We start from the raw sequence: 26,008 nt of genomic DNA, 5'->3' as shown, positions 1-26,008 counted from the left end.
GACTCATGTTGTGGTCTGAGTTTGCCAATGGCGGTCTGACCTCTTTTAGTTATTCTGTCTTCATTATTTGAAAAGACTAAATCAAGGCATACCTCCCCTCTAGTCGGTACCTTGACAAATTGCGTTAGGAAGCAGTCATTTGTCATTTCCACCATTTTAATTTCGTCCGTCGTGCCCATCGGGTTTTCCCATTTTATATGGGGGAAGTTGAAATCCCTCATTAGTATGGCTTCTCCTTTTCTACATGCATCTAGACACAGTATTGTAGTTTTGTAGAAACCAATGATTAAACCTTTTTTGTTGTTTCAATTTTTGTTCTATTAAATGAAACAGAAGAGCCTGAAAACAATCTCACCAGTCATTTTTATTAGTTATGTTTCTTTAAGAATGTCAGTATAAAATTACAATATATTTAAGGCAGCTTAACAATATACATACATTTTAACTGGGCCAACTTATGAGGCTTCACTCAAGATGGGGAAAAAAACAAAGCACTTTCTGAAACATGCAAGAGTGACACAGGTTACAGTATCGAAGTACAGCACAACCCCCTTTATCTGAAATACACTGGCATCCAAACTGGAGGAGTGTCTTCAGAGCTCATTGGGGGCGTGGGATCTCAGGAGTCCTGGCCCAGTGTTGTGGGTGTGTGGAGCTGTAAGGGTGGCACGGTTTGGACACAACAGTGATTTGAATGAGTAGATGCATTTTACCTTCTCTGTGTGCAGCTGGGTCCATAGCTGCGTGAGAAGAAAGTTGTTCTATGTGTTTTACGGTTTGCAGGTTCTACTTCTGAGCGATCTGCTCAGGCAACGTGCACATGTTTTGTGACTGGCTGTTTTGCAGGGGAGAGTAATGGACAGTGAACTTGGGTGTTGGTCCAGCTTTCTAGTTCACTTTGTTTTAACACATCAAAAAATTACAGGGGGCCAACAATTATATATTATGTGCAAATAATGTTCTGCAGCATTTTCTTAAAAACATTTTTTTTAAATAATTTCAGAATTGCCCTGGTACAATTAAGCAAACCAATCACTGATGGGTGAATTTAATTTAAATGTGCACCTGCCATTATTAACAAGAATCTGAATCTGGGCATATATGGAGGCTTCTATCCACATGGAAGTGTGTTGCATTTCACTGTATACTGTAACACTGGGTGAAGGGCTGTCCTTTTCATGATGGCAATGGCACTGATGTACAGTATACCACATTGCAATTCTTCTCAGTTTGATGCATGGGGACTTTGAGTTGGGCAGTGTGAGATTAGGCACAACACCACAAACACTGGGCCACACTGCAGATGTATTACAATGGGACAGAATAACATTCAACATGAACGGTCACTGGAAATGCCACTGCATAGAGAACACTAAGCTGCCTTTCTTCTGAGAGCATGAAATTACATATTGCACTAACTCAAAGCTGGTTTTGCGAAAATAAACACAGCCACATTATAACAAATAAGTTACTGCTACTGGATAATAATCAGTAGTGCCCCCAGAAAGTGAGTTCATGTAACTGCAATAAATGGCATTATTTCCCTTTAGTTTCATAACATTTTTTAAAAGTTAACCCATCACAACATGAAACAAATTAAAAAAAACATCACAAAACACAGATACATTATTTAGCATAAAGAATAACTGTTTTTTTTTTTTTTTTGTACTGGTCTGCCTCTGAAGAAATACTGTAGTGCAGCAGTGAGCAGTACTGTGCACAACATGACAGTGTTTGTTTGAAGAGGCACATACATGCTGCCCTTGTCTCTCTCTCAACACTTGAAAGCTATGTTTCAGTGACCGGATCCCGCTCACGCTCCAGCTTTTGCTACAGTCCTGAGCCCTGAATGAACCTCCTTGTGAAGGAAAGGGGTGCCAGTCACAGGCACAGTGCTCAACGAGAGAGGGTTCTGGGCAGTGAAAACACAGCTATAGATTCAGCTGGGCCCTGAAGGGATACTTCATATAATCTACATTTCTTTAATACTTCATATCCTAGAATGTGTGTTCTGTACGATTCTCTGTTGTTTCTGCTGAGAGTATTATTTACCAGGCTTATCAGCAAAACAATGCTTCCGATTGCAGGCAAGTGAGCTGGGGAAGCATATCAGTGTTGCACAGGGTTCAGTCCACAGCACAGGACTAATATGCCTCCCCACCTTAACTACCGGCAATCAACCTTGAGGAGTCTTTTCAGAAGCAATGACAAAAAAATATCTAAGCAACAACAGGAATACCATGCAGAATACACATAGTGGGATATTACACTGGTGAGAAATGAAAACATAGAAACATTTAAATGTCAAAAATCTCTTTTAAGTTACTGCTGCTGCATTCCCCCTTCCCCCCAGATTGTAAGGGTCAAGCCAAAAGCCACGCCTTACCTGCCTTACCTGCCTTACCTGCTGACACTTCATGGGAGAATTGCAATATCACACTGCATAGCCTTGCTTCTGACTCCCATTATATTCAAAGGGATCCTTCTAAACTGGTGAGCTCAATGTGGAGCTTCAAGCTGTGTGAAGGTTGATCAAATGAGCCACGTTCATTTCTCTGGGATTTCTAAGTGTCCTGGTATAGCTACTAAACCTGCCTGTATTTATGATTACGTCCTTTATTTTAAAAGACTCCGTAGGATCGAGGCTGTTTTTTATGAGCAAAGTATATGAATGTGTACACGTCTAGTTCTTCTGTGGTCTGTTGCTGGGTAACACGGTTGCATCTGTTGGCTGCTAGGCAGTTCAATAAGGCTGTTGCTGTTTCAGAAGGCTGTTGTTTTTATCATTCCCCTCAAGGAGGAAGGTCATTTATAATTAGTTTAACTTTTTTAGCTGCTTTTAAAGTTGTATTTGCTGTTAGCTTCTGAGACGGGCTTTGCGTTTCCTATATTGGCTCCATCGAACAAGGTCTTGCGTCCAGCAGGGCACGTGGAAGGTCCCCCTGCCCCCTGGTTTGTGACGGTGTGCGGGTGTCCAGGAGGCAGGGGGAGAGGATGGGCTCCCTATGCCAGGCAGGGGAGAGGATGGGCTCCCTGTGTCAGGCAGGGGAGAGGATGGGCTCCCTATGCCATGCTGCTGCTGGAGCAGGGGGTGCTCTGGGTGCTCCCGATACTGTGGTTTGCACTGCTGTTCTCAGACACAGGGGGTATGGCAGGAACCGGCTGCCGCTTTACTGTAGAACCTGGGCAATCAAGAGGCAACAGCAACAAGAAAAAAGCATGTCAGTATGAAATCTGCTGCTTTACCATTTAACAAAGTGTTTGTGCTGTTACCCAAGGTGAAATAAAGAGTTTTTAAGTTTTTTGAACACTGTTCAATCACAAGTGAAGAAATTCATGCAGAAGTTAAAATGATGACCTAAACTAAATTTTTATATATATATATATATATACAGTACTGTGCAAAAGTTTTAGGCAGGTGTGAAAAAATGCTGTAAAGTAAGAATGCTTTCAAAAATAGACATGTTAATATTTTATATTTATCAATGAACTAAATTCAAAGTGAGTGAACAGAAGAAAAATCTAAATCAAATCCATATTTGGTGTGACCACCCTTTGCCATCAAAACAGCATCAATTCTTCTAGGTACACTTGCACAAAGTCAGGGATTTTGTAGGCATATAGTCAGGTGTATGATTAAACAATTATACCAAACAGGTGCTAATGGTCATCAATTCAATATGTAGGTTGAAACACAATCATTAACTGAAACAGAAACAGCTGTGTAGGAGGATTAAAACTGGGTGAGGAACAGCCAAACTCAGCTAACAAGGTGAGATTGCTGAAGACAGTTTACTGTCAAAAGTCATACACCATGGCAAGACTGAGCACAGCAACAAGACACAAGGTATTTATACTGCATCAGCAAGGTCTCTCCCAGGCAGAAATTTCAAGGCAGACAGGGGTTTCCAGATGTCCTGTCCAAGCTCTTTTGAAGAAGCACAAAGAAACGGGCAACGTTGAGGACCGTAGACGCAGTGGTCGGCCAAGGAAACTTACTGCAGCAGATGAAAGACAGATCATGCTTACTTCCCTTCGCAATCGGAAGATGTCCAGCAGTGCCATCAGCTCAGAATTGGCAGAAAACAGTGGGACCCTGGTACACCCATCTACTGTCCGGAGAAGTCTGGTCAGAAGTGGCCTTCATGGAAGACTTGCGGCCAAAAAGCCATACCTCTGACGTGGAAACAAGGTCCAAGCGACTCAACTATGCATGAAAACACAGGAACTGGGGTGCAGAAAAATGGCAGCAGGTGCTCTGGACTGATGAGTCAAAATGTGAAATATTTGGCTGTAGCAGAAGGCACTTTGTTGGCCGAAGGGCTGGACAGCGGTACACGAATGAGTGTCTGCAGGCAACAGTGAAGCATGGTGGAGGTTCCTTGCAAGTTTGGGGCTGCATTTCTGCAAATGGAGTTGGGGATTTGGTCAGAATTAATGGTCTCCTCAATGCTGAGAAGTACAGGCAGATACTTATCCATCATGCAATACCATCAGGGAGGCATCTGATTGGCCCCAAATGTATTCTGCATCATGACAACGACCCCAAACATACAGCGAAAGTCATTAAGAACTATCTTCAGCGTAAAGAAGAACAAGGAGTCCTGGAAGTGATGGTATGGCCCCCACAGAGCCCTGATCTCAACATCATCGAGTCTGTCTGGGATTACATGAAGAGAGAGAAGCAACTGAGGCTGCCTAAATCCACAGAAGAACTGTGGTTAGTTCTCCAAGATGTTTGGGCCAACCTACCTGCCGAGTTCCTTCAAAAACTGTGTGCAAGTATACCTAGAAGAATTGATGCTGTTTTGAAAGCAAAGGGTGGTCACACCAGATATTGATTTGATGTAGATTTTTCTTCTGTTCACTCACTTTGCATTTTGTTAATTGATAAATATAAACTATTAACATGTCTATTTTTGAAAGCATTCTTACTTTACAGCATTTTTTCACACCTGCCTAAAACTTTTGCACAGTACTGTGTATATATATATATATATATATATATATATATATATATATATATATATATATGCATTTGATCACTTTATTACTGAGTTACTGCTTCGATTCCATTGCTTTCTTTGCCCCTTACTGGCCCCCCCCCCCCCTCCGGGAGTGTCTCCCTGGTTGTACATACCAGTGTGTGTGTGGGTGAACCACAGAGCCCCTGTCAGACAGGCTCCGATGAGGAAGGATGCAAAGGCAATTCCCAGCACTGCTCCCAGTTCCAGGCCGTGGAATACCCCTGCAACAAAGAGACACAGTGGGGCTGTGAGGCAGGGCGAGGCAGGGCAGGGCAGGGCAGGGCAGGGCAGGGCAGGGAGGGAACGCCTGTGCTTCTCCAATACAGACACAGTGGGGCTGTGAGGCAGGGCAGGGCAGGGCAGGGAGGGAACGCCTGTGCTTCTCCAATACAGACACAGTGGGGCTGCGAGGCAGGGCAGGGCAGGGCAGGGCAGGGAGGGAACACCTGTGCTTCTCCAATACAGACACAGTGGGGCTGTGAGGCAGGGCAGGGCAGGGCAGGGCAGGGCAGGGCAGGGCAGGGAGGGAACGCCTGTGCTTCTCCAATACAGACACAGTGGGGCTGTGAGGCAGGGCAGGGCAGGGAGGGAACGCCTGTGCTTCTCCAATACAGACACAGTGGGGCTGTGAGGCAGGGCAAGGCAGGGCAAGGCAGGGCAGGGCAGGGCAGGGCAGGGAGGGAGGGAGGGAACGCCTGTGCTTCTCCAATACAGACACAGTGGGGCTGTGAGGCAGGGCAGGGCAGGGCAGGGCAGGGCAGGGCAGGGCAGGGCGGGAACGCCTGTGCTTCTCCAATACAGACACAGTGGGGCTGTGAGGCGAGGCGAGGCGAGGCGAGGCGAGGCGAGGCAGGGCAGGGCAGGGAGGGAACGCCTGTGCTTCTCCAATACAGACACAGTGGGGCTGTGAGGCAGGGCAGGGCAGGGCAGGGAGGGAACGCCTGTGCTTCTCCAATACAGACACAGTGGGGCTGTGAGGCGAGGCAGGGCAAGGCAGGGCAGGGCAGGGCAGGGCAGGGCAGGGCAGGGCAGGGCAGGGAGGGAACGCTTGTGCTTCTCCAATACAGACACAGTGGGGCTGTGAGGCAGGGCAGGGCAGGGAGGGAACGCCTGTGCTTCTCCTCTCCAATACAGACACATTGTTTTAGATCTGCCTGAACTCGTTGAACAGAATTTAAACAGAGAGGCACAGAACTGCGAGCCATTCCTTTCAAACCTTACTAACAATAGATGGCGCCCAACTGTCAGTTGTCTTGTAAAAATGTACTTGACCGTATTGATTTTTTTATCCAACTATAACTATGCTGCCATGTAGCCATGTAAAATGGTTAAATCGCTTTAAAAAATAAATACAATTTTCATAAATACAATTTTCGGTGTTCTACCACGGCCCTGACTCAGGCTTACCACACACCTTCACATGGGACTGACGTTCTGTTTAACTGCCTACATATGGAGAACAATGCATGGGGCAGTGTGTGATAGGAGAATGTAATGCCCACCCGAGGGGGGGATCCTACACCCCGAGGGGTGTCCATTCAAGTCTCATTTATCACACACTACCCCATGCAGTATCTTTTATAATCTCTGGTGAGCACTTGTTTTCTGCCAGAGTTGTAAAGTAGTGTGTTGCTTGTTGTGGTCTGTGTCAGTGAGTTATTAGCTCACGCTGGGGTCGCACTCTGTTGTTGCTGGTGTTAATGAGCACGTGTTTCCCATAATAACCAGCCAGTTATTACAGGAAATATCAACTGGATGATCCCATTGAAAAAAATGTGCTCACCAGTTATTATAAATGCGTATCCCTTCCCGAAAACCACCCTAAAAACTCAGCCAAATATAAACCTACACTGCATAAAACCAATCTTACCATGCTTCCTGCTTTTGCATGTACTGGTGTTCCAGTCTAGGTTCTTATTAAAAACCTATTTGTTTTGCTTAACAGTAGCTGGGGTCTCACTTTTAATATATATATATATATTTTTTTTTTCAATAAATGAAATAAAACAATTGAGGTGGGCGGAGAAGCTTGCACCGCCGTGGGTACTGGCTGTGGTCTGGGCCTGCTTTCCTTCTCTGTTCCTAAGCATTACAATTCAAAACCAACAAGATGAAAGGAAAAAACAAACAGACATGAAGGTTCAAAAAATGAAAATGACAGGAAACTTTCCGCTCAGACACACAGACGCACTTTATTGCTCTTTCATCCCTTGTATGAGGACACCTCCAGGAAGTGCATGGTTTGTCTCAGGCTGGGGGCATCCGACAGTCTTCCTAATTAAAGTGTTTACGCCTTTCACAACGGCACCCCTGACCTGACCTGACCTGACCTCACCTCTACCTTGTTTTTTCCAGATGAAGGATTCTAAAGCTTTGTCAGCAATATGTGTCTGTCAACCCAGATCTCAATTCTTTGTGGACTAATGGGGGGTGATTTTCAAACATTTTTACTGGAATAAGTAACTCAATCTGTTAAAAAAAAAAAAAAAGAAAAAAAAAAAGAAAAAACGCTTTTTAGGTTTTAATTTTGTAATTTTTTAAATGGCTGTTTTTCTTAACTCTTAAATGTAAGAAAAGGTTTGAAGTCCTCCCTAATGTGAAATACTGATTATATGTATCACTGTTCTACCCTGGGAGTGTATGATTAAAGTTTTTAAGCATGTGTACACAAACAGTGCTCTGCATTCTGGTAAGGCTGTTTCAATCTGGTAAGCTCACATAGTCCCCAGAAAATTGTACAAAACAGGAAGGAAGGCGGAGTTGGAAACCAGAGCAGAACGACTGTCCAAACATTTCAAATTCCACCCAGGAGAGGTTCAGAGCTGTGGTTAGTTTAATCAGCAATGACTATTTGTAAAAACATCTACAGTTGGGTTCTTTAAAGTGTTATTGAAGCCTCTGAATCTTGCTTTTCACTGATCATGGAGATAGTTTAATAGAATGGCCTGTTTCCAAAGGGCTCCCTCTTACACAAGTTCAGTCTTTACAATTGCTACAGCACTCATTCCTAATTAGGCTTCATTCATAATCTAACCATTCATGCTGTTTACTTCGTATGAAACAAACACGAGAATGCACACATTTTCTCAGAAAAAAATGAAGCACATTATATATTCTTCCCTTTGAATCCCCAGAAACTGCAGTGGATTTTATACAATATTTAACCCAGTATTACAGGTATCACCCAACATGTGTACTCGTTAATAACAGAATAACTAAAAGGACCTCCTAAAAATGTCTTCTGTATCAGGACAGGTTAAAGACAGGCTTTGCAAGAACAGTGCAGCAACGTTCTGTCCAGGCAGTTAACCTTGCAGAGATTGTGTCCAGCCATGTGGAACTGAAATGCGATGCAAGGTTTAGTTAATGTTGTCCTTGGAGTTCGACACAGCCAAGCCTATTCAGATTCTAACCAAGGTCTTCATTTGTAAAAAGTTAGTGCGCCACCTAGCTCCTCTATTAGACACTTCCGCTGGCCCTCTCTCGACACCCTGAGGAATGCAGCTCTGTCTAACTCTCTCGCCTTTGAAGCACAACACCTTCCCCTCTTTGTGTAACTCTGACAATAGGACGGAGGTCTCAGTTTGGACTGGCAGTCGTCCAAGCCAGAGACACAATAAATCCCCACAGACTCATCATCTCTGATTGCAGCAACAAGGTCAGCATACACTCCTTCCTCAGAGTCAGCTCCTGACCCCTCACCATGGCAACAGCCACTGACATCATACCCTGTCGGCACGGCAACTGCGGTTGGCCGAGTAGATGAGGAAATCTAGAGTTCAGAAAAGGTGGTGGTGGGGGAGAAGGAGGGAGGGGGCCTTTTTTCAGAAAAAAAATATGACGAGCAGTGTTGTGGAACAAAATGTTGAGCAAATATCTCAAAATACCTCAATTCAGTAGAAAAATAATCAAGAAAGGTGCAAAATCTGTATTTCTTTCAAGGATAAAAAATGATACCAAATTTCCCTTTGAAGGAATCTGGCTCAGCATGTGAGTGCATCTTCATGTGTCCGTGCACCTCCACCACTCATTGACAAAAAGCAGTGTAACATTATGCTATTTAAGGTGGTTCACTACAGTTATTACTGGCCATCTTTTCAAGCAGCATCCTAAGATATGCAAAATGACATCTCAAAAATCGGCACAGGTTTTTATTTTATTTTATGTTTTTTGTATAATTTATGGAATTTGAATGTGTTGTCATGGGATGGACATGTTACATTTTTCGTGAATACAACGGTTTTTCCATAAGCAATAATGGGGGGACAATACAAGCACTGTTATTTCTGCTTATTTTTACTGAAATGTAAATGTAAAATCATCACAAATAATGAGCAATCAGAAGCATCGCTATGTGGGGTGTGGTGCATCCAGACCTGCTTTATATCCTGCACACTGTACTAATTCCACACCACTGGGATGGGTGGGGCCTATCAATATCATGCTTTTTAACAGCAGCTGACCATTGGAACAGGTGCAATTCTGCGCGGCTGGCTTGTATTTGTGTCAGTTTTATGAAAAATACACACATGGGGTTAAAAGGAATCTGTAACAACGACGGGCCATTGAGGGAACAGAACTCCTCAGGGTCAGCTCTGCTTGTGCTACAGCACAGTAAGGCATGGTGTAGTGCAGTACTGGAGGTAGAACAGTAGTTTGTACAAACTACTACAAATCAAAAAACTGAATTTTCACACTTACTGGGCGGCAAGGTAGAAACTGCTTTGATGACTTTCAGGCCTCTCTCTACTCCTTCTCTTGAAATCTAATAAAAGGAACCAGAGAAAAAGGTTTATTATTGTGAAATTTCACCCAAACCCTCTGCCATTCAACACAGTGAAAATGTACAGAACAACATACAATGTTATGAGTGCAAATAACTAAAAGGAAAAAAATACTCATGGGGAAAAACATTATAAGGGGAAAACCACTAGCTATGTCAGTCAAGCAATACAGGATCCTACAGTACTGAGCGAGGCTGTTTCTAAGTACACTAGATGCATCCTGTAGGCATGGCTATCATAAGTAATTCGGTCTTCCCTTTTTTAATGTTGTGGATTTTCAGTTATGTTCTACTTCCGATCCAAGAAAAAAAACAGACTTGATCCTTCAAGCGGACCACACCATAGTCCTGTTGTGACTGTGTTATTAATCCAAACTGCACCATTTTATGTTACTGCAGGATAACAGGATTTGGAATAGCAATAAAAAATGAGGACAGCAGAGAGTTACTTCAAATGCTATCCTGATAATGATGGTTTGAGTAAAGCAGGTAGCAGTTCAGGGGACGAGCAGATTAATACAGGATATATATCCCCTGTACCAGCACTTGACATAGCAGCAGTAAAAAGATACATTTTGACTCCCTTAACGGAGCTAAAAAAAATGAAATAAAAAAAAAACATTAAGACAATGACTCCAAGTGTACTCTCTCTATACAGCAGACACTTAAGTCACATTGAGTCATATGAGGTCAATGTCATGGTCACCAACATAGTTAGCCTGCAGTGTATAAAATCCTGCAAATATGAAGTCACAGGGAGGAGTGTGTGCGTGTGTGTGTGTGTAAGTGTAGGTGTAGTATTTTTATATTGCATATAAAAACTGCATTTCTTTTTTTTATTAAATTGTAAATCACACAAATCATTTTTTAGATATACAATGTACATGCATTTGAATTGTAAGCCCCTATTTGTGGTGCTCACTCACTCACTGTATGTAGCTATGCACCAAGCCTGTTAAAATACTGACCAGGTGAGACATAAAGGTAACAGTAGTGAAGCACTGGAGGTCCCAGCGCTGGCTGTGGTGCTCCTGGACAGGTTTTAAGGTGAAGCTGAACCTCCTGCTGGAGCACGTCTTGGGGTTGCAGGTCTCCTTCTTAATATCCAGGCTCTTTAGCTCCATCCCGAGCGCTCTGGCACGGAGAGAGCAGTTCTCGATATCCAGTTCAGCACCCTCCATTGAAAGGCTGGTTGAGACCTTGAGAGAGTTTCAACTTTGGCGTTACTTTTGTCATTTTCATCCTGACACTTAAAATTGATAGTAAATATAGATTTCAGCCTTGTTCAAAAGTATCAAATGCAGGGACCATTAGAAAATATAGGAATCTCACACAGATTCTCCGATTCAAAAACAAATGAAATGGAAATTGTGATCTGATGCTCAAGCCCTGCTCGTATGCTGTACCTCTGCGTATATGGTTTTGTTGCTCAGCACTTCCACAATCCCCTCAGATGGGCTCCTGTAGTCCGGGGAAAGGTAAAGGTGCATTGTCGTCTTCGGCTTGTTTGGACTGGTGGTGGTCTGCAGGCTTGTGCTGGGTAGCTGGGGGGCTATGGAAAACACTGGCATGAATTAGGAATGTCATTTACAAGAACTCCCACTAACTGTCATCTGCGCAGCTGCATGCAGAGCTTGGAACAGCAAATCTGCCTTTATTATGACAACAAAAGTAATGCCTCTGCAGCTTGAAAAGCTTAAGTGGAAATACTAGTAAAGTTATTTGACAACATTGTTCAAGTCTTTATCAGTGTAGTCACAGTCAAAGACATGTACAGTCAACTCTCGTTAATACAAATTTCAAGGGACCCGCAAAGAAAGTTGAAGTTAGACTAACACTGAAATCAATTTTCAATCACAGTACGAAGAAAAGTATTATACATTTAAAAATACACTGCATTTTATTGAACACACGTTTGTAAGTGAACTATTTAAAAGTACACATTGCAAAAACAATTTCATCAAAAAAAAGTTGTAAAGGCAATTTTAAGTTACAGTATATTGCACGTGCAGTACTGTACTTTGTGAAAATCTATAATGCAACATTATTACATATTGGTCCCAGATACAAGCACATTCTGATCACAAGCATTTTTAAACCACAAATGCAGTGTCCTCAACATCAGGGTATTGAGCAACGCTGAAGAATTGCATCCACAGTTTGCTGATCATAGGCCTGTATTATTATACAGTATTCCATTTTTTCAGAATGATTGTGTTTGTGGGAATGTTGAAATCTGCAGCAACATCTTTCTTTTCCTTGTATGGTGGTGCACTATCCACAGCTTTCAACACCTCCACTTTTGTCTGCAAGGATAATGCACGAAAGTTTGCACCGGTACTCATTTCAATCCATGGAAATGGCACTGATGCAGGACCACTGTGGCAACTCAAAAACTGTCTATGGCAACTCGAAATGCATCACAGGATCAGTAGTACCAAAACAGCACTAAAATACACTAAAGAGAGCGCTAATCTGGTTGCAAGTGAATATATTTTACAATATCTCAGCTGTTCGAACGAAGGCAACCTGTTTATTCACATGATTCTTCCCTGGGAGGCTGCAATATAATTCACACAAACAGGAAATGTGTTTCAAATCAATCCCTATTCTATAAAATGTAATTCAACTGAGTGTATTTGTATTTCCACATGTTCAGTGTTTTATAGTTATAGGTGAGCTTTTCAGGAAATGTGTTTAATACGAGTTCATTTCAATGAGAATTGACTATTTGTATTTCCACATGTCCAGTGATTGAGTGTTTTATAGTTATGGGTGAGCTTTTCAAAGCATTGATGATGCTCCTCTTAGCTATTTACATCCTGCCATGAATGGAAATCACATTAGAGGAGCAAATGGATTGAAACCTGGATTAGAGCAGCCCTCTATTTGCCATATAGATAATATCACAATGAGAATTACATGCTGGGTGTGTCCAGATAGTAATGCAATACAAATCATTGTGACTGTTTTCTTATGAAATATCTTGGTATCTCTGAACAGATTAATCTAATAGATGAAAATAAGGATTTTAATAATCAATATGTAGCACATATGAAGTGGAACCACAGATTAATGATATCCAATTAGTACGGAATGTTCTGGTAGATTCAATGTGTCTGATAATAGCTGTGGTCAGACAGACATCAGGGCTGAGTGTGTGGTCATGGCTGTACTAGCTACACTGCAGAGCAGTAAGGAGGCTGCTTCAAGGTTCTGGTTGACAACTGCAGCTGTGCAGTTTGGTGTCATCATTTGCTTCATAATTGAACATTCATATGAGCATATCATTAGTTTAAACAACATAAAGAGAGATACCTGTTGATCTATTTCCAGAAAAGCAGCACAGACTGTGGATTTATTTTGTATGTGTCAATGTCAATATTACCTGCTATACAGTATCCCATCCCACCCGCGCTATCAGCCTTGTTCTGTGGTAGATGTAGGTACGAGTACTGTGCACATACCTGTATTGGTCATACTCTTCATATACACTTTTAGCCTTTTTGAGTCTGTCGATATCTCAGTGTAGGAAGCAGGAGCTGTATTGCTGTCTGCCTCTGCAAATTTCAGGAGACCTTCATATGAGGCTGGGAGATTAGGAGAGTTGGGCAGCAATTGATAACCCATTATAATGAATGGGTTATTAGACTGTATAAAACACAGAAATAAATAAAATAAATAAATAAAAGAAAATAATGAAAAAAATGCAGATTAAGAAACAAATACATACTGTAAGAGAGTGTGGCCTAGTGGTTAGGGTCCAGAGAATGGAAGGCTGTATGGCCTAGTGGTTAAAGATGATAGACTCGGAGGCAGTATGGCCTAGTGGTTAGAACTAAAGAACTGAGAGGTAGTGTGGCCTAGTGGTTTGAACTGAGGGACTGGGAGGCAGTGTGGCCTAGTGGTTAGAACTGAGGGATTGGGAGGCAGTGTGGCCTAGTGGTTAAAGCATAGAGACTGGGAGGCAGTGTGGCCTAGTCATTAGAACCTGAAACACAGATGTCTATTTCCTTTTACCTTGAATTTACAATCAATGCGACATATGATTTTCCATGTTGTAGTGTTAGGACCTTGTAGAATTAGAGTTGAGGGATTATGATGGGTGAAATTCACTTCGATTAATCTGTAAAAGATAAAGTTTGTATTAGGATTACTATTCTCTAAGAAAAAAGAGCTCATTGTTACATTTGTTCTCTAAGCTTGTATAAAAAAATTAATTTATTTCATTTTTTTCAACATATCTCCTTTGTATACAGCAAGTAAGATTTCATGCTGTATTAAATTAGAAGCTTGCTGAAGTTCACAATCCCCACTGTATGTCTGCTCCCTCCTCCTCCTCCACATTTCAGCTGTGCAACGTCACACCTCCTCCTTCATTTGCCTCTCTGCACTTTCACACACAGATGAGAAATAAAAAACCTGTGGATTTTTATTTTACATATCTCTAAACAAAAACAGTATTTCTGAAAGCTTCATAAAACAGAAGTAAAAAGGTGATGTCAGGATGTTGGTGCTCTGCTTACAGTATGCATGGAACCCTAGCACTGTATTCATATTATCCAGTGTCCTGTTCTCAGCTTTCTCGTGGATACAGTCAGTGGTTGTGTGTAACACAGTGCATCTTTCACAGTAGCCTCACCTTTTGTTGGTGCTTTCAGTAGTTCTGTTCAATAAGGCATAGTTATGGAGCTGTATCCTGGATACAACATGTGGTGATTGGACTGTGTATGAGGGGATAGAAATGATCTGGAAGCGAAGATATGTTTACATGATACGGAATGGCCTACTCTTCTCATCCTTCATCTCTAGTATATACAGCTTTATCAGTGATATATAACTAACAGAATCCAACTAGAATTGTTTCTACTATAACAAACTTCCATGAAGAGAATAATGAAGTGGCCGACTGTGATGTCACTATTTTGAATTCAGAGGGGTGCTTGAGGTATGCCTTTTCAAGCAGGTGATGTGAACTCTGAGAATATACTCAATGATGTCATGAATTGGGTTTATTTGTTGTGGCTACAAAATCTGATTGGCTGAAAGATCCTCAGCAGTCTATAATACTGTACCTACCAGAATTACTGGATCCTGGGAATAAAGAGCTAACAGAGTTCAGCAGCCCGCTACAAGAACCAGAAATAATGGAAGCAGAAAACACATTGCTGAAACATTCAAAACACACTATACATCAAAGCACGTGAACCAGGTAGCATTCTCAGCTCTCCAGCACAGTCAGCCTGCATCCTAATAGAAAGCACTAGTCTAAACACTCCATTCAGCTCTCCAGCGCTGTCATCCTGCATCCTAATAGAAAACACTGGTCTAAACACTCCATTCAGCTCTCCAGCTTTGTACCTCGGCCAGCTCTAAAACAGTAACATTTCATACCTTGGTGTCATGGTGTCCACGGGCAGATGCCTAATAATGTGTACTTCCTCTTTCGCCTTTAATGGCATCGGGATCCTGCAAAATTTCACTTCCACTGACGTGTTTACAGGCAGGTAATCCAGGTACTTCCCTTGGGTAAAGTTTGTCTGCAGTTCACAATCTTGAGAATGGCCTGCAGTTGGATAAAGCGATGAGAAACACAGCCATGGACGGGGAGGTGAGTCATACTGCAGCTGCTGCTCTTCATGTCAAAGCCTCACACTGAACACCTCTGTTTGGTTTTCCAGACAGTCCCCATAGATTCATGTCCTATGTGTGTGATGCAGAAGACCTTAATGGCTCACTCATTTTTGTCTTTTAACAAAATAGTCCATCATTAAATGATTGTTTGATCTTATTATGCATAAAACACGTTGCCCATCAGGACCATCACATGCATCGCCATGCATATGGAATTGAGACCTGCATATTGTGATACGTATCGTGACATTAGTGTATCATTATACCTGCAATAAAGAGCTCTGGAACATAGCAGATTACATGGGGAAACTGGTACTCACCTCGCCCTGCATTGAAGGTGATGGACTGGGGGTCTATTAGCTCCGTGAAGGATGTCACGGCGCCAAACTTGCTCTTTGCCCAGCCTAAAAGACTATTGCTATCTGACTGAACGACTGCATGAAGATCCAAGTCCACCGTGTTATCTGGTCCAGTAACTGTGATCCAGGAATTTGACCTTATCAACTGTAAAAAAAAAAAAGAATCGCCTTTTCTTAATATTAACCTAGGTTATATATTTCCTCAACCTTGTTCAGTAAGCCCTTTAAACATTTTTGTGCACTATTATAAAATTAGCAAGCGACAATAATCATAACACTCCTGCATGCTCTGGCTTTATACATTATACACGAAATATTGCACTCAAAATTGAATATGGAGCGACCAAAACACTTTGTTTAAGGGGATCATTCATCCAGCGTGAATGTTAGTGTTTTGGCAAACGAAAGGAAAGAAATACTGACCCAACCAAAATGGCTATACATCCTGGTCAGCCCTTTTCACTGATCTGACTAATTCAGGTTAACAATTAAGAGGAGGAGGGGGCAATATCTTAAATGAAATACAGCTTGTAAAATCCCTTCTGTGTATATCAAACCATTCATTTTTACTATTTTATTCACAGGTTATACAAAACCCACTATAAGCAATGGCCAAAGAGCACTAGTCTGTCCACTCAGCGCTTCAGCACTGCCACACTCTAATAACAAGCAGAGCCACAATGAGTTCCTAGCATCCCAGCACTGCTGCCCTCCACATCAATGAGTGTGTAAAAATCAGCTGAGCTCCATTGTCAGTCCTATTACCCAGACTGCTGCCGATTAGCTCCCTCCCTGCCTCTTGCTGACTAACTGGACCGTTTCTTTATTCTTGGACACAATCGTTTGAAAAGGAATGTTTATTTTTCTAAAGCAGCCAAGAGCCTGCTGAGTGACCCCGCTGGAGCCAAGGTCTTTCCTGAGTGGGGACAGGAAACAATATCTTTTTTAAGTTGTGTGCGTCAGTGCGGTCTACAGTCTGACAGGTTTTTAAATTTTTTTTATTGAAGCGTCTCCTCCAGGTCTTGGCTCAGAGCCCAATAGGAAAAGTGCATTTCCTCCAATCCACCAATACGGAGCAAGCTTGGTTTTGGAGGATGGTGACGGGGTAATCCTGTCCCACAGTTCTCTGTCCTGGCCTTCATCCTTAGCTCTTCAGCGTTGTTATCACTCTGCACTTTAATAATGAGCACTAGGCTAATCACTTGACTTCTTGTCCCATCTATATTTTTCAGCATCTCTACTCAATTTTCTTCCACTTCCTTTGTTTGCTGTGGCAGCTCCCTTTAAGTTCCTCTTCTCTTTGCTAACAGAATTTCTAGGAGAACTCTCAGTCAGTAATATGAAAACATTGACAAAATGTTATCATTGAAACATATGTATGAAGGCATAACTGAAGTTTCTTAGTGATACTGCTAAAATAAAAAAGACATATTGAAACCAGCATGATTTTTTTTTTTTTTTTTTGCAAGTTGAGCTGCATATTTACTATAAAAACTTCAAACGGAAAATGGATGAGGACCGCTCCAGTACTATCTCACTATAGAAACAATTTATTTCACAATGGAAATAGAGCAAGACAATATGTTGTTCAATATGTTTTCTAAGAGTGACATAAAAATCCAGAACAGGGGACAGAGCCTAACAGTGTGCATACAGCCAGATGAGACCGTTGCTAAAACAGCAACATGACCAAACTAATGAGGGCTAAACTGAGCACAGCTATTGAAGTCTTGCAATAAAGGCCTCTTTTTGTTTGCTTAAGAAAAATGTAAATAGAACAGAGGAAGTTATAGAGCACAAAAACAAAAGAGAGTTTCTGATAAAAGGCTGGGTCACAGAAGACTTGAAAGAGAGACCAGGAACAGTGGGTCTGGATGAGGGGACTGTCACTTGTACCAGGAAGAGAGCAGGCTGGGGTGTGGTCTGAGTGACCATGGCTTCCAGAGATCCTGTTTATTCCACCAGGCACATTCCACCATTCTTCTCCAGCTACAAAGAAACCTTGAACCCTGGTACCTGTCAGGTAACCTCTCACCCACAATGCCCTTTGTCCCGGTGGCGATTAAGGCTGTGTGTGAGGACAGACACTCTTTTACAAACAACTAACCGGTCAGGACTCACTCCAGCTCTGCATCTGCTGTCTACCAGGGGCGGAAGAGACCTATAATGGAACTGGCTCAGGCCAGTATAATTGCTCTTATAGCCCCCAGTGGATGTAAGTCCAAAACCAAAATGATGAATATAAATCTGCTCTCAAAGGGTTCTACCTGCTCAAATAAAGGTTTTGATTGTCTGTTTGCAAATGAACCCTGCTTTTAATAAACCAACACTGCTCCTTGGTGAAATATCTTTACTACTTCTCCCTCATGAAATGTAATGCTTGTTTCACCACCCCTGTCATTGTGAGTTAAAGTTCTCAGATGTAATGCTCAGTAACAGTCATACTGTCCTCCTCTCTTTATAAACTCCGCTTCCTTCGACGTTCTGTAGTAGCACATCTGTTCCTTATCAGTGTTATTGTGCCCCCTTCCCTGACTAAATTCCACCTCTTACTAATAACCAGGTTTCAGACTGTATTTGCAGAAAACTGCCCTGCTGGTTTTAATCATTTCTTAATAATGTCAGCTGTCTTTAAAACTTTAGGCCCCCTGTCATAGATCAATCTACCATTAAAAAGGTCATAACGAGTGGGAAAGGGAGTGTATGTTAAGGGTTCTACATTTTAACAGGAAACTGTAAAAACAGGAGTTTCCTGATCTGCTGTTTTTGAACTGCTGTAGTGTGAAGTTGAGTGAAAGATGCCCAGCATGTGTGTCCATAGTTTCTCAGTTAAAAAATCTGGCAGCTGTGTAGAAGGCAGTATTTGAGTAGCTCAGTATAGTGCTGGGCTGCAGTGTGGAAGGCAGTGGGTTTGAGTAGCTCAGTGGTTATCGTGCTGGGCTGCAGTGTGGAAGGCAGTAGGTTTGAGTTGCTCAATGGTTAGCATGCTGGGCTGCAGTGTGGAAGGCAGTATTTGAGTAGCTCAGTATAGCGCTGGGCTGCAGTGTGGAAGGCAGTGGGTTTGAGTTGCTCAATGGTTAGCATGCTGGGCTGCAGTGTGGAAGGCAGTATTTGAGTAGCTCAGTATAGTGCTGGGCTGCAGTGTGGAAGGCAGTGGGTTTGAGTAGCTCAGTGGTTATCGTGCTGGGCTGCAGTGTGGAAGGCAGTGGGTTTGAGCAGCTCAGGGGTTAGAGTGCTGGGCTGCAGCATGGAAAGCAGTTGTTTTGAATAGCATCAGTGGTTAGAAAAGTGTGTGAAGTGGCCAGCTCCCTGTATGAACAGTGTATTTGAGTCGTCTTATATTGTGATACAGTTTGTAAAAGCAGAGTCTTGAAACAGTTACTGTGTACTGGGTATGATATGAGAATTGAGAAGTGTTGCCAAGTGATTTTAGTCCCTGTTGACCCTAGAGTTGTTCTTTTCTTCTCACACTCCTCCCTCACCCTGTAAATAACCAGCAGCTGGTGAGGGTCTTTAAGCATCCATCAGCCAAACAGCTGACAGAGGGAACAGCTGACAGAGAGGACCTAGCTAGCAGAGAGCACACAGCTAGCAGAAAGAACAGAGAGCAGAGAGGACACAGCTAGCAGAGAGGACACAGCTAACAGAGAGGACACAGCTAGCAGAGAGAGTAGAGAGCACAAAGCTAGCAAAGAGGTCACAGTTAGCAAAGAGGACACGGCTAGCAGACAGGACACGGCTAGCAGACAGGACACAGCTAGCAGAGAGCACACCACTAGCAGACAGGACACAGGTAGCAGAGAGGACACAGCTAGCAGAGAGCACACCACTAGCAGACAGGACACAGGTAGCAGAGAGGACACGGCTAGCAGACAGAACACCACTAGCAGACAGGACACAGGTAGCAGAGAGGACACGGCTAGCAGACAGAACACGGCTAGCAGAAAGGACACAGCTAGCAGACAGGACACGGCTAGCAGACAGGACACAGCTAGCAGACAGGACACCGCTAGCAGAGAGCACACCGCTAGCAGAGAGGACACAGCTAGCAGACAGGACACGGCTAGCAGAGAGGACACAGCTAGCAGAGAGGACATGGCTAGCAGAGAGGACACAGCTAGCAGCGAGGACACGGCTAGCAAAGAGGACACGGCTAGCAGAGAGCACACAGCTGGCAGAGAGGACACAGCTGTCCTGTATGGCTTCAAGACTGTTCTCAGGGCCAGGTTAAGGCAATAAGAACTCTTATGCACTGACTGTGTCTGTCCGTCTGTCTGCCCATCACATTCAATATGAAAAAAAACAACTGCCTTGAACTGCCAGACTTTTATCATACACTCCTAATTGCCTAGAAAACCTAGAAAAACAAACCTTTAGATTAATTTAGTAGATTATGACAAGCTTCTGTATGTGTACTAAGAACAAATGACAAGTACCAAATAAAAGTACAACTATGCTAGCAAGATACAGATACATATCTATAAATACCAAATAATACCTGTCAGTATTATAACAAAAAACTATCATAACATTTATAAAACATGACTATCCACAATCATCACAATTGTTTGAGCCACACTGGAACCACAGTATATCAACACTGTGGGGGAACCAGTGCATCTAAAAAGTGAATATGACGAGCAGACACCTCCACTACTGCATATATTAAACACCCATACTCACGTAGACTTTTGCATAAATATTCTCGTTCAATAAAGTCAAGGAGACGTTTTTGTTGCTGTTCAGGATGATGCTTGCAGGAACTGTATTCTTCAGGTCCATTGTAAACTAGAAAGAGAACAAAAGCAAAATGTTAATACGCACCTTGATGTAGGAAATATCAGTTATCTTAACTAATTCATTTTTCTTGTTTTTTTATATTCAACTTCTATCTACAACAAACTTTTCTCCCAGCCCCTCAGCTCTGACCACTTCAGCACACTGCCTCCCAGCCCCTCAGCACTGACCACTTCAGCACACTGCCTCCCAGCCCCTCAGCACTGACCACTACAGCACTCTGCCTCCCAGCCCCTCAGCTCTAACCACTACAGCACACTGCCCCCCAGTCCTTCAGCACTGACCACTACAGCACACTGCCTCCCAGTCCCTCAGCTCTGATCACTGGACCACACTGCCTCCCAGTCCCTCAGCTCTGATCACTGGACCACACTGCCTCCCAGCTCCAACAACTATAGCACGCTGCCTCCTAGTCCCTCAGCTCTGATCACTGGACCACACTGCCTCCCAGTCCTTCAGCACTGACCACTACAGCACACTGCCTCCTTGTCCCTCAGCACTGATCACTGGACCACACTGCCTCCCAGCCCCTCAGCTCTAACCACTACAGCACGCTGCCTCCCAGTCCCTCAGCTCTGATCACTGGACCACACTGCCTCCCAGTCCCTCAGCTCTGATCACTGGACCACACTGCCTCCCAGTCCCTCAGCACTGACCACTACAGCACACTGCCCCTCAGCTATAACCACTTCAGCACACTGCCTCCCAGCCCCTTAGCTCTAACCACTACAGCACACTGCCTCCCAGCCCCTCAGCTATAACCACTTCAGCACGCTGCCTCCCAGCCTCTCAGCTCTAACCACTACAGCACACTGCCTCCCAGCCCCTTAGCTCTAACCACTACAGCACACTGCCTCCCAGCCCCTCAGCTCTAACCACTACAGCACACTGCCTCCCAGCCCCTCAGCTCTAACCACTACAGCACGCTGCCTCCCAGCCCCTCAGCTCTAACCACTACAGCACACTGCCTCCCAGCCCCTCAGCTCTGATCACTGGACCACACTGCCTCCCAGTGTGGTCCAGTGATCCCTCTAATGGTCACTGCCTGACCATTACAGCACACTGCCTCCGGCGCTCTCTTCTGGTTGGTTGTAAGCACCACACTGCAGCTCTAGCGCTCTCCTGGTTGGTTGTAAGTACCACACTGCAGCTCTGGCGCTCTCTTCTGGTATAAAGGTTCACAAGCAAGCTCCAGCCTGCCCTGCTGGCCCTTTCTAATGTTATTACCAAAGCGGGCACGTAGCCCCTCAGCTTCAAGGAAGTCTCATTCTTACCCCTTCTCTTACAATTGAAATGTGTGAAAAACCATAGGAAACCAATTTCTTTGAGATAAAATAGCAATATGGGCTGCATGGCTTTCTGAGGTGAACTGGAGGTCAGCACTCAGCAAGCCCTAGTGGTTTGAGTTCAGGCATGGGAGCCAGTCAAAATCTGGTTTCTCTCCCAAGGCACAGACTTGGAGGCTGGGTGAACTGGAGCTTAGATACAGGGATTGGGGCCGGCCAAGAGATTAGAGTTAAACACCAGGAGCCAGACTGAGTTGGTTTTGGATTCTCGCTCAGACACTGTCTTGATATGTAAACCCTAGAGGCCAATTAATTCAACCTCCTGAGCTGTCAAACAGGACACAAGCGAGAATCCTGAAAGTAAAAACAAATGTTATAATAAGGAGTCTTAGGAGGGTTTAACTCTTTCAGCACCAAGTAGACAAGTCTATTACTGTAAAACTAATCAAATGCAGAACTTTCACATGCCTTGTATGGAACACTAATAAACACAGAGCATCTCTGTGGGGTCCAGTGTGATCTTTAGGGTAGTTGAAATCATGCAACAGAGATTGAGCTACACTTTGAAAACCTACATTTCAGAAACGCTTGCAATCTAAAAATCTGCATTTCAGTTTATTTTATATTAAGATACAAAAAAACAAACCCTATACATACCAATCATTGTCAGTCTCGCAGGCAAACACCACACACTAAAGTATTATTTAACCATTTTATTCCATTGATTTTATTCCATTGATTGTTTTTCTAAGAATCCGACAAACAAATGCATTTCAGACATTCAATAGCTATAAATCAACACATCCACAACTTCTGTACCCTCTAACTGGCGACTGCTAAATTTAAAAAAAAACCAAAAAAACCACATCAAAACACATCTCAAGGCTCCCGAGTGGCGCATCCAGTAAAATCACTCGCGTTTTACAATTTGCCAAGCGCCGCTCGGGGGGAGGGAGGGTTAGGTCGGCCAGGGTGTTCTCGGCTCACCGCGCACCAGCGACCCTTGTAGTCTGGCCCAGCGCCTGCGGGCTTGCCTGTAAGCTGCCCAGAGCTGCGTTGTCCTCCGACGCTGTAGCTCTGAGTGGCTGCATGGTGAGTCTGCAGTGTGAAAAAAGCAGTCAGCTGATGGCACACGCTTCGGAGGACAGCGTGTGCTCGTCTTCGCCGCTCCCAAGTCAGCGCGGGGGTGGTAGCGGTGAGCTGAGCTAAACAAAAATAATTGGACACTATTACTTTGGGGGGTAAACTACAAAAAAACTAATTGGCATCTACTAAATAAAAAATTAAAAAACACATCTCAAAAGAATGCAAAATTCAGCATGACACTGTACTTAATACTTTCAGAGGTGCTGTGAGTCAGCATTTATATGCAGAGCAGATGAAGATTCAATTACTTCTGGACTGACCGAAGTCTGTGCGCAGCGAAGTATAGAAATATTTTGGTTTTGAGGCAGCTGGAAGTTTTCTCTAAGACTTGATCAATAATTACAATAGTAATGGTTGTAAAATTCTTAAAGATTTTAGTAAAACAACATAAAGTGGCACGGCACAGCAGGAGAGACAGCGTTCTACGGTGGCAGCTGAAAGATTAACATAGGAGTCAGAGAACTGAACCTGTGCCCTAAAGAGTTCTAACCTCTACAACTCACTAAACTACTATTTTTTCAACCACAACTTTAACAAGCTTAATATATATATATATATATATTCTGTTCTCATGGCAAAACTACCAAGAAACATTGCCATTTGTTGTATAAAATAGGTCAGGACAGTTTTACAGTTTAGATTGATTGAACAGGCCCACAAAGAAACATCTTGTCTCCTGTCTTGCACGTCTGTTCATATGATTTTCCCCAATGGGAAATTCAGTTCTGTATCAAGGTCAGCTATATACCGGTATTTGAAAACAAAAATAAATAAATCCTTCCACCCTTGAGCTGAGTCCACCTGGTCCTGTACAGAGGAGGCTTGTGTGCGCAGCTTGTCAGCGGGAGCTAAGTTTAGCGGTCATGCCCCACGACCAGTGGGGATTCTCATTGTGTTTGGAAGGACAGCCTGTCCCCCTCCTGCAGTGCAGGACGCTGCTGTCACAGATGGTCCCCTTGACCTCTACATGGTACGTCAACAAGCGACTACATTCACTTCCCACTTTCTTCCATGACTCAATCCCTTTCTTCCTGATAGTCTCTGCCCACTGTCCCGTTCACCTGGGCAGGGCGAGGAAATATCACTCATCCCCAAGCTAGGCAGGGGTGCCAATCCCAGCATCCTCACTGCACCCTGGGGGCTCTTTAGCATGTGGCACTCTCCATCTGACTCTGCCTAGGTTATGCCCAGAGAGAACTGAAAACTCAACATGTCCCTGCTTAGCAACTTGATGTGGATGTTGTGGTATTAAAAAAACTCATTTTGAACTGATTTGATGTATTTTATGCCACATTTCCATCTTCCACATTAAAAAAGCAGAGCTGGCAGTCATACTTCCACTGAGACTATGGCTCCTAATTAGCTGAAGTGTTAGCAAGAGATTGAAAACAGTGGTGGCCCCGCTGTCAAGCCTGATTAGCATACCTCATCTTGAACAGATCGAGAGGTGGCAGGCATGTAAATATCTTCACCTCTGCAATGATTAGGGTCTAGCACTGACTGGCAACTAACGTGAAACAGTTAATCTCCACCCAATCAGCTATCCTCCATGCATTTCAAATATAATGGTGCTATTATCAAACCAGTACAGGAGACAGAGACCTAAAGCTTAAAAAAATGAGCAACCATCAAAGTGCTTAAAGGACTACAAGATAAAAAAAAGTGTTCTAATGGTTTTTAAGCAGTGCTACAATATGGTAATAGAATGTAAAAGCAGGTTGCCTGTGTTTTGGTTCTTGCTCTAAACAAAAATGCATCTTTTGTATAGGTCATTTACAAATAGGATTGACTCTGGGACGTGTTATGTTTCAAACTATGCACTGCCAAAAGAAAGCTGCAGGTACTGGTAGTAGTGACAGGTTGAAGCAGAGATGCTTTGTGGAAGCATTCAGAACTATGATGGAAATGAGTGAGGGGAAACAAGATACGGTAATAAGAGCAGGGTTTTTATCCTGGAAAACAACAGCCGAGAGAGAGACAGAGAGAGAGAGAGAGAGGGAGAGGGAGAGGGAGAGGGAGAGAGAGAGAAGTAGGCAGTAGCTTTGCACAAGTATTTTACTATGGGAACCCAAATGCATTAGAGCAAATACTTAAGTTTGTCAAAGGGGCTGGGTGGTGCAGTGGTCTAATTCACTAGCCTCTCGTGGACATTGGTCCATATCACAAAACCCTGTACAAGCTGGCTAAGTTAGCAGTCTATGCTTAGAGAGGCCTCGGACCGAATGGCAGAGCTGTGAGGGAGGCTCATGTTCCTGTGTACCCAGTGCTTAGAGAGGCCTCAGACTGAATGGCACAGCTGTGAGGGAGGCTCATGTTCCTGTGTACCCAGTGCTTAGAGAGGCCTCAGACTGAATGGCAGAGCTGTGAGGGAGGCTCATGTTCCTGTGTACCCAGTGCTTAGAGAGGCCTCAGACTGAATGGCAGAGCTGTGAGGGAGGCTCATGTTCCTACCCAGTACCCAGTGCTTAGAGAGGCCTCAGACTGAATGGCACAGCTGTGAGGGAGGCTCATGTTCCTGTGTACCCAGTGCTTAGAGAGGCCTCAGACCGAATGGCAGAGCTGTGAGGGAGGCTCATGTTCCTGTGTACCCAGTGCTTAGAGAGGCCTCAGACTGAATGGCAGAGCTGTGAGGGAGGCTCATGTTCCTACCCAGTACCCAGTGCTTAGAGAGGCCTCAGACTGAATGGCAGAGCTGTGAGGGAGGCTCATGTTCCTGTGTACCCAGTGCTTAGAGAGGCCTCAGACTGAATGGCAGAGCTGTGAGGGAGGCTCATGTTCCTGTGTACCCAGTGCTTAGAGAGGCCTCAGACTGAATGGCAGAGCTGTGAGGGAGACTCGTGTTCCTACCCAGTACCCAGTGCTTAGAGAGGCCTCAGACTGAATGGCAGAGCTGTGAGGGGGAGTTATTGTTGAATTTTGAAATGTATTTTTGTTTAACGCCTGCTAAGAAATAAATAATAATAATAATAATAATAA

The 26,008-nt window shown here is 43.6% G+C and overlaps 1 protein-coding gene across 4 annotated transcripts in view; it reads right to left on the bottom strand.

The window, feature by feature from the left end:
* Positions 1-344: 344 nt before the first annotated feature.
* The window catches only part of LOC117964646 (endoglin-like), a 50,242-nt gene continuing 24,578 nt past the window's right edge, over positions 345-26,008 (bottom strand). For 3 of the 4 annotated variants that reach the window (XM_059005674.1, XM_059005676.1, XM_059005677.1), the window contains 10 exons: positions 20,487-20,591; positions 15,765-15,948; positions 15,205-15,376; positions 13,831-13,936; positions 13,278-13,461; positions 11,217-11,374; positions 10,779-11,009; positions 9,729-9,792; positions 5,141-5,248; positions 345-3,182 (listed from right to left, as the gene is read on the bottom strand). In XM_059005674.1, coding sequence (XP_058861657.1) covers positions 3,064-3,182; positions 5,141-5,248; positions 9,729-9,792; positions 10,779-11,009; positions 11,217-11,374; positions 13,278-13,461; positions 13,831-13,936; positions 15,205-15,376; positions 15,765-15,948; positions 20,487-20,591 — 1,431 coding nt within the window. In that variant the 3' untranslated portion in view covers positions 345-3,063. The remainder of the gene's footprint in view (positions 3,183-5,140; positions 5,249-9,728; positions 9,793-10,778; positions 11,010-11,216; positions 11,375-13,277; positions 13,462-13,830; positions 13,937-15,204; positions 15,377-15,764; positions 15,949-20,486; positions 20,592-26,008) is intronic. The other variant, XM_059005675.1, reaches the window with a different exon arrangement.

This window comes from Acipenser ruthenus, chromosome 31, assembly GCF_902713425.1.
Source record: "Acipenser ruthenus chromosome 31, fAciRut3.2 maternal haplotype, whole genome shotgun sequence".
Taxonomy (NCBI): Eukaryota; Metazoa; Chordata; class Actinopteri; order Acipenseriformes; family Acipenseridae; genus Acipenser; species Acipenser ruthenus.
The sequence above is the reverse complement of the archived record's forward strand: the minus strand, read 5'-3'. Positions and strand labels throughout refer to the sequence as shown.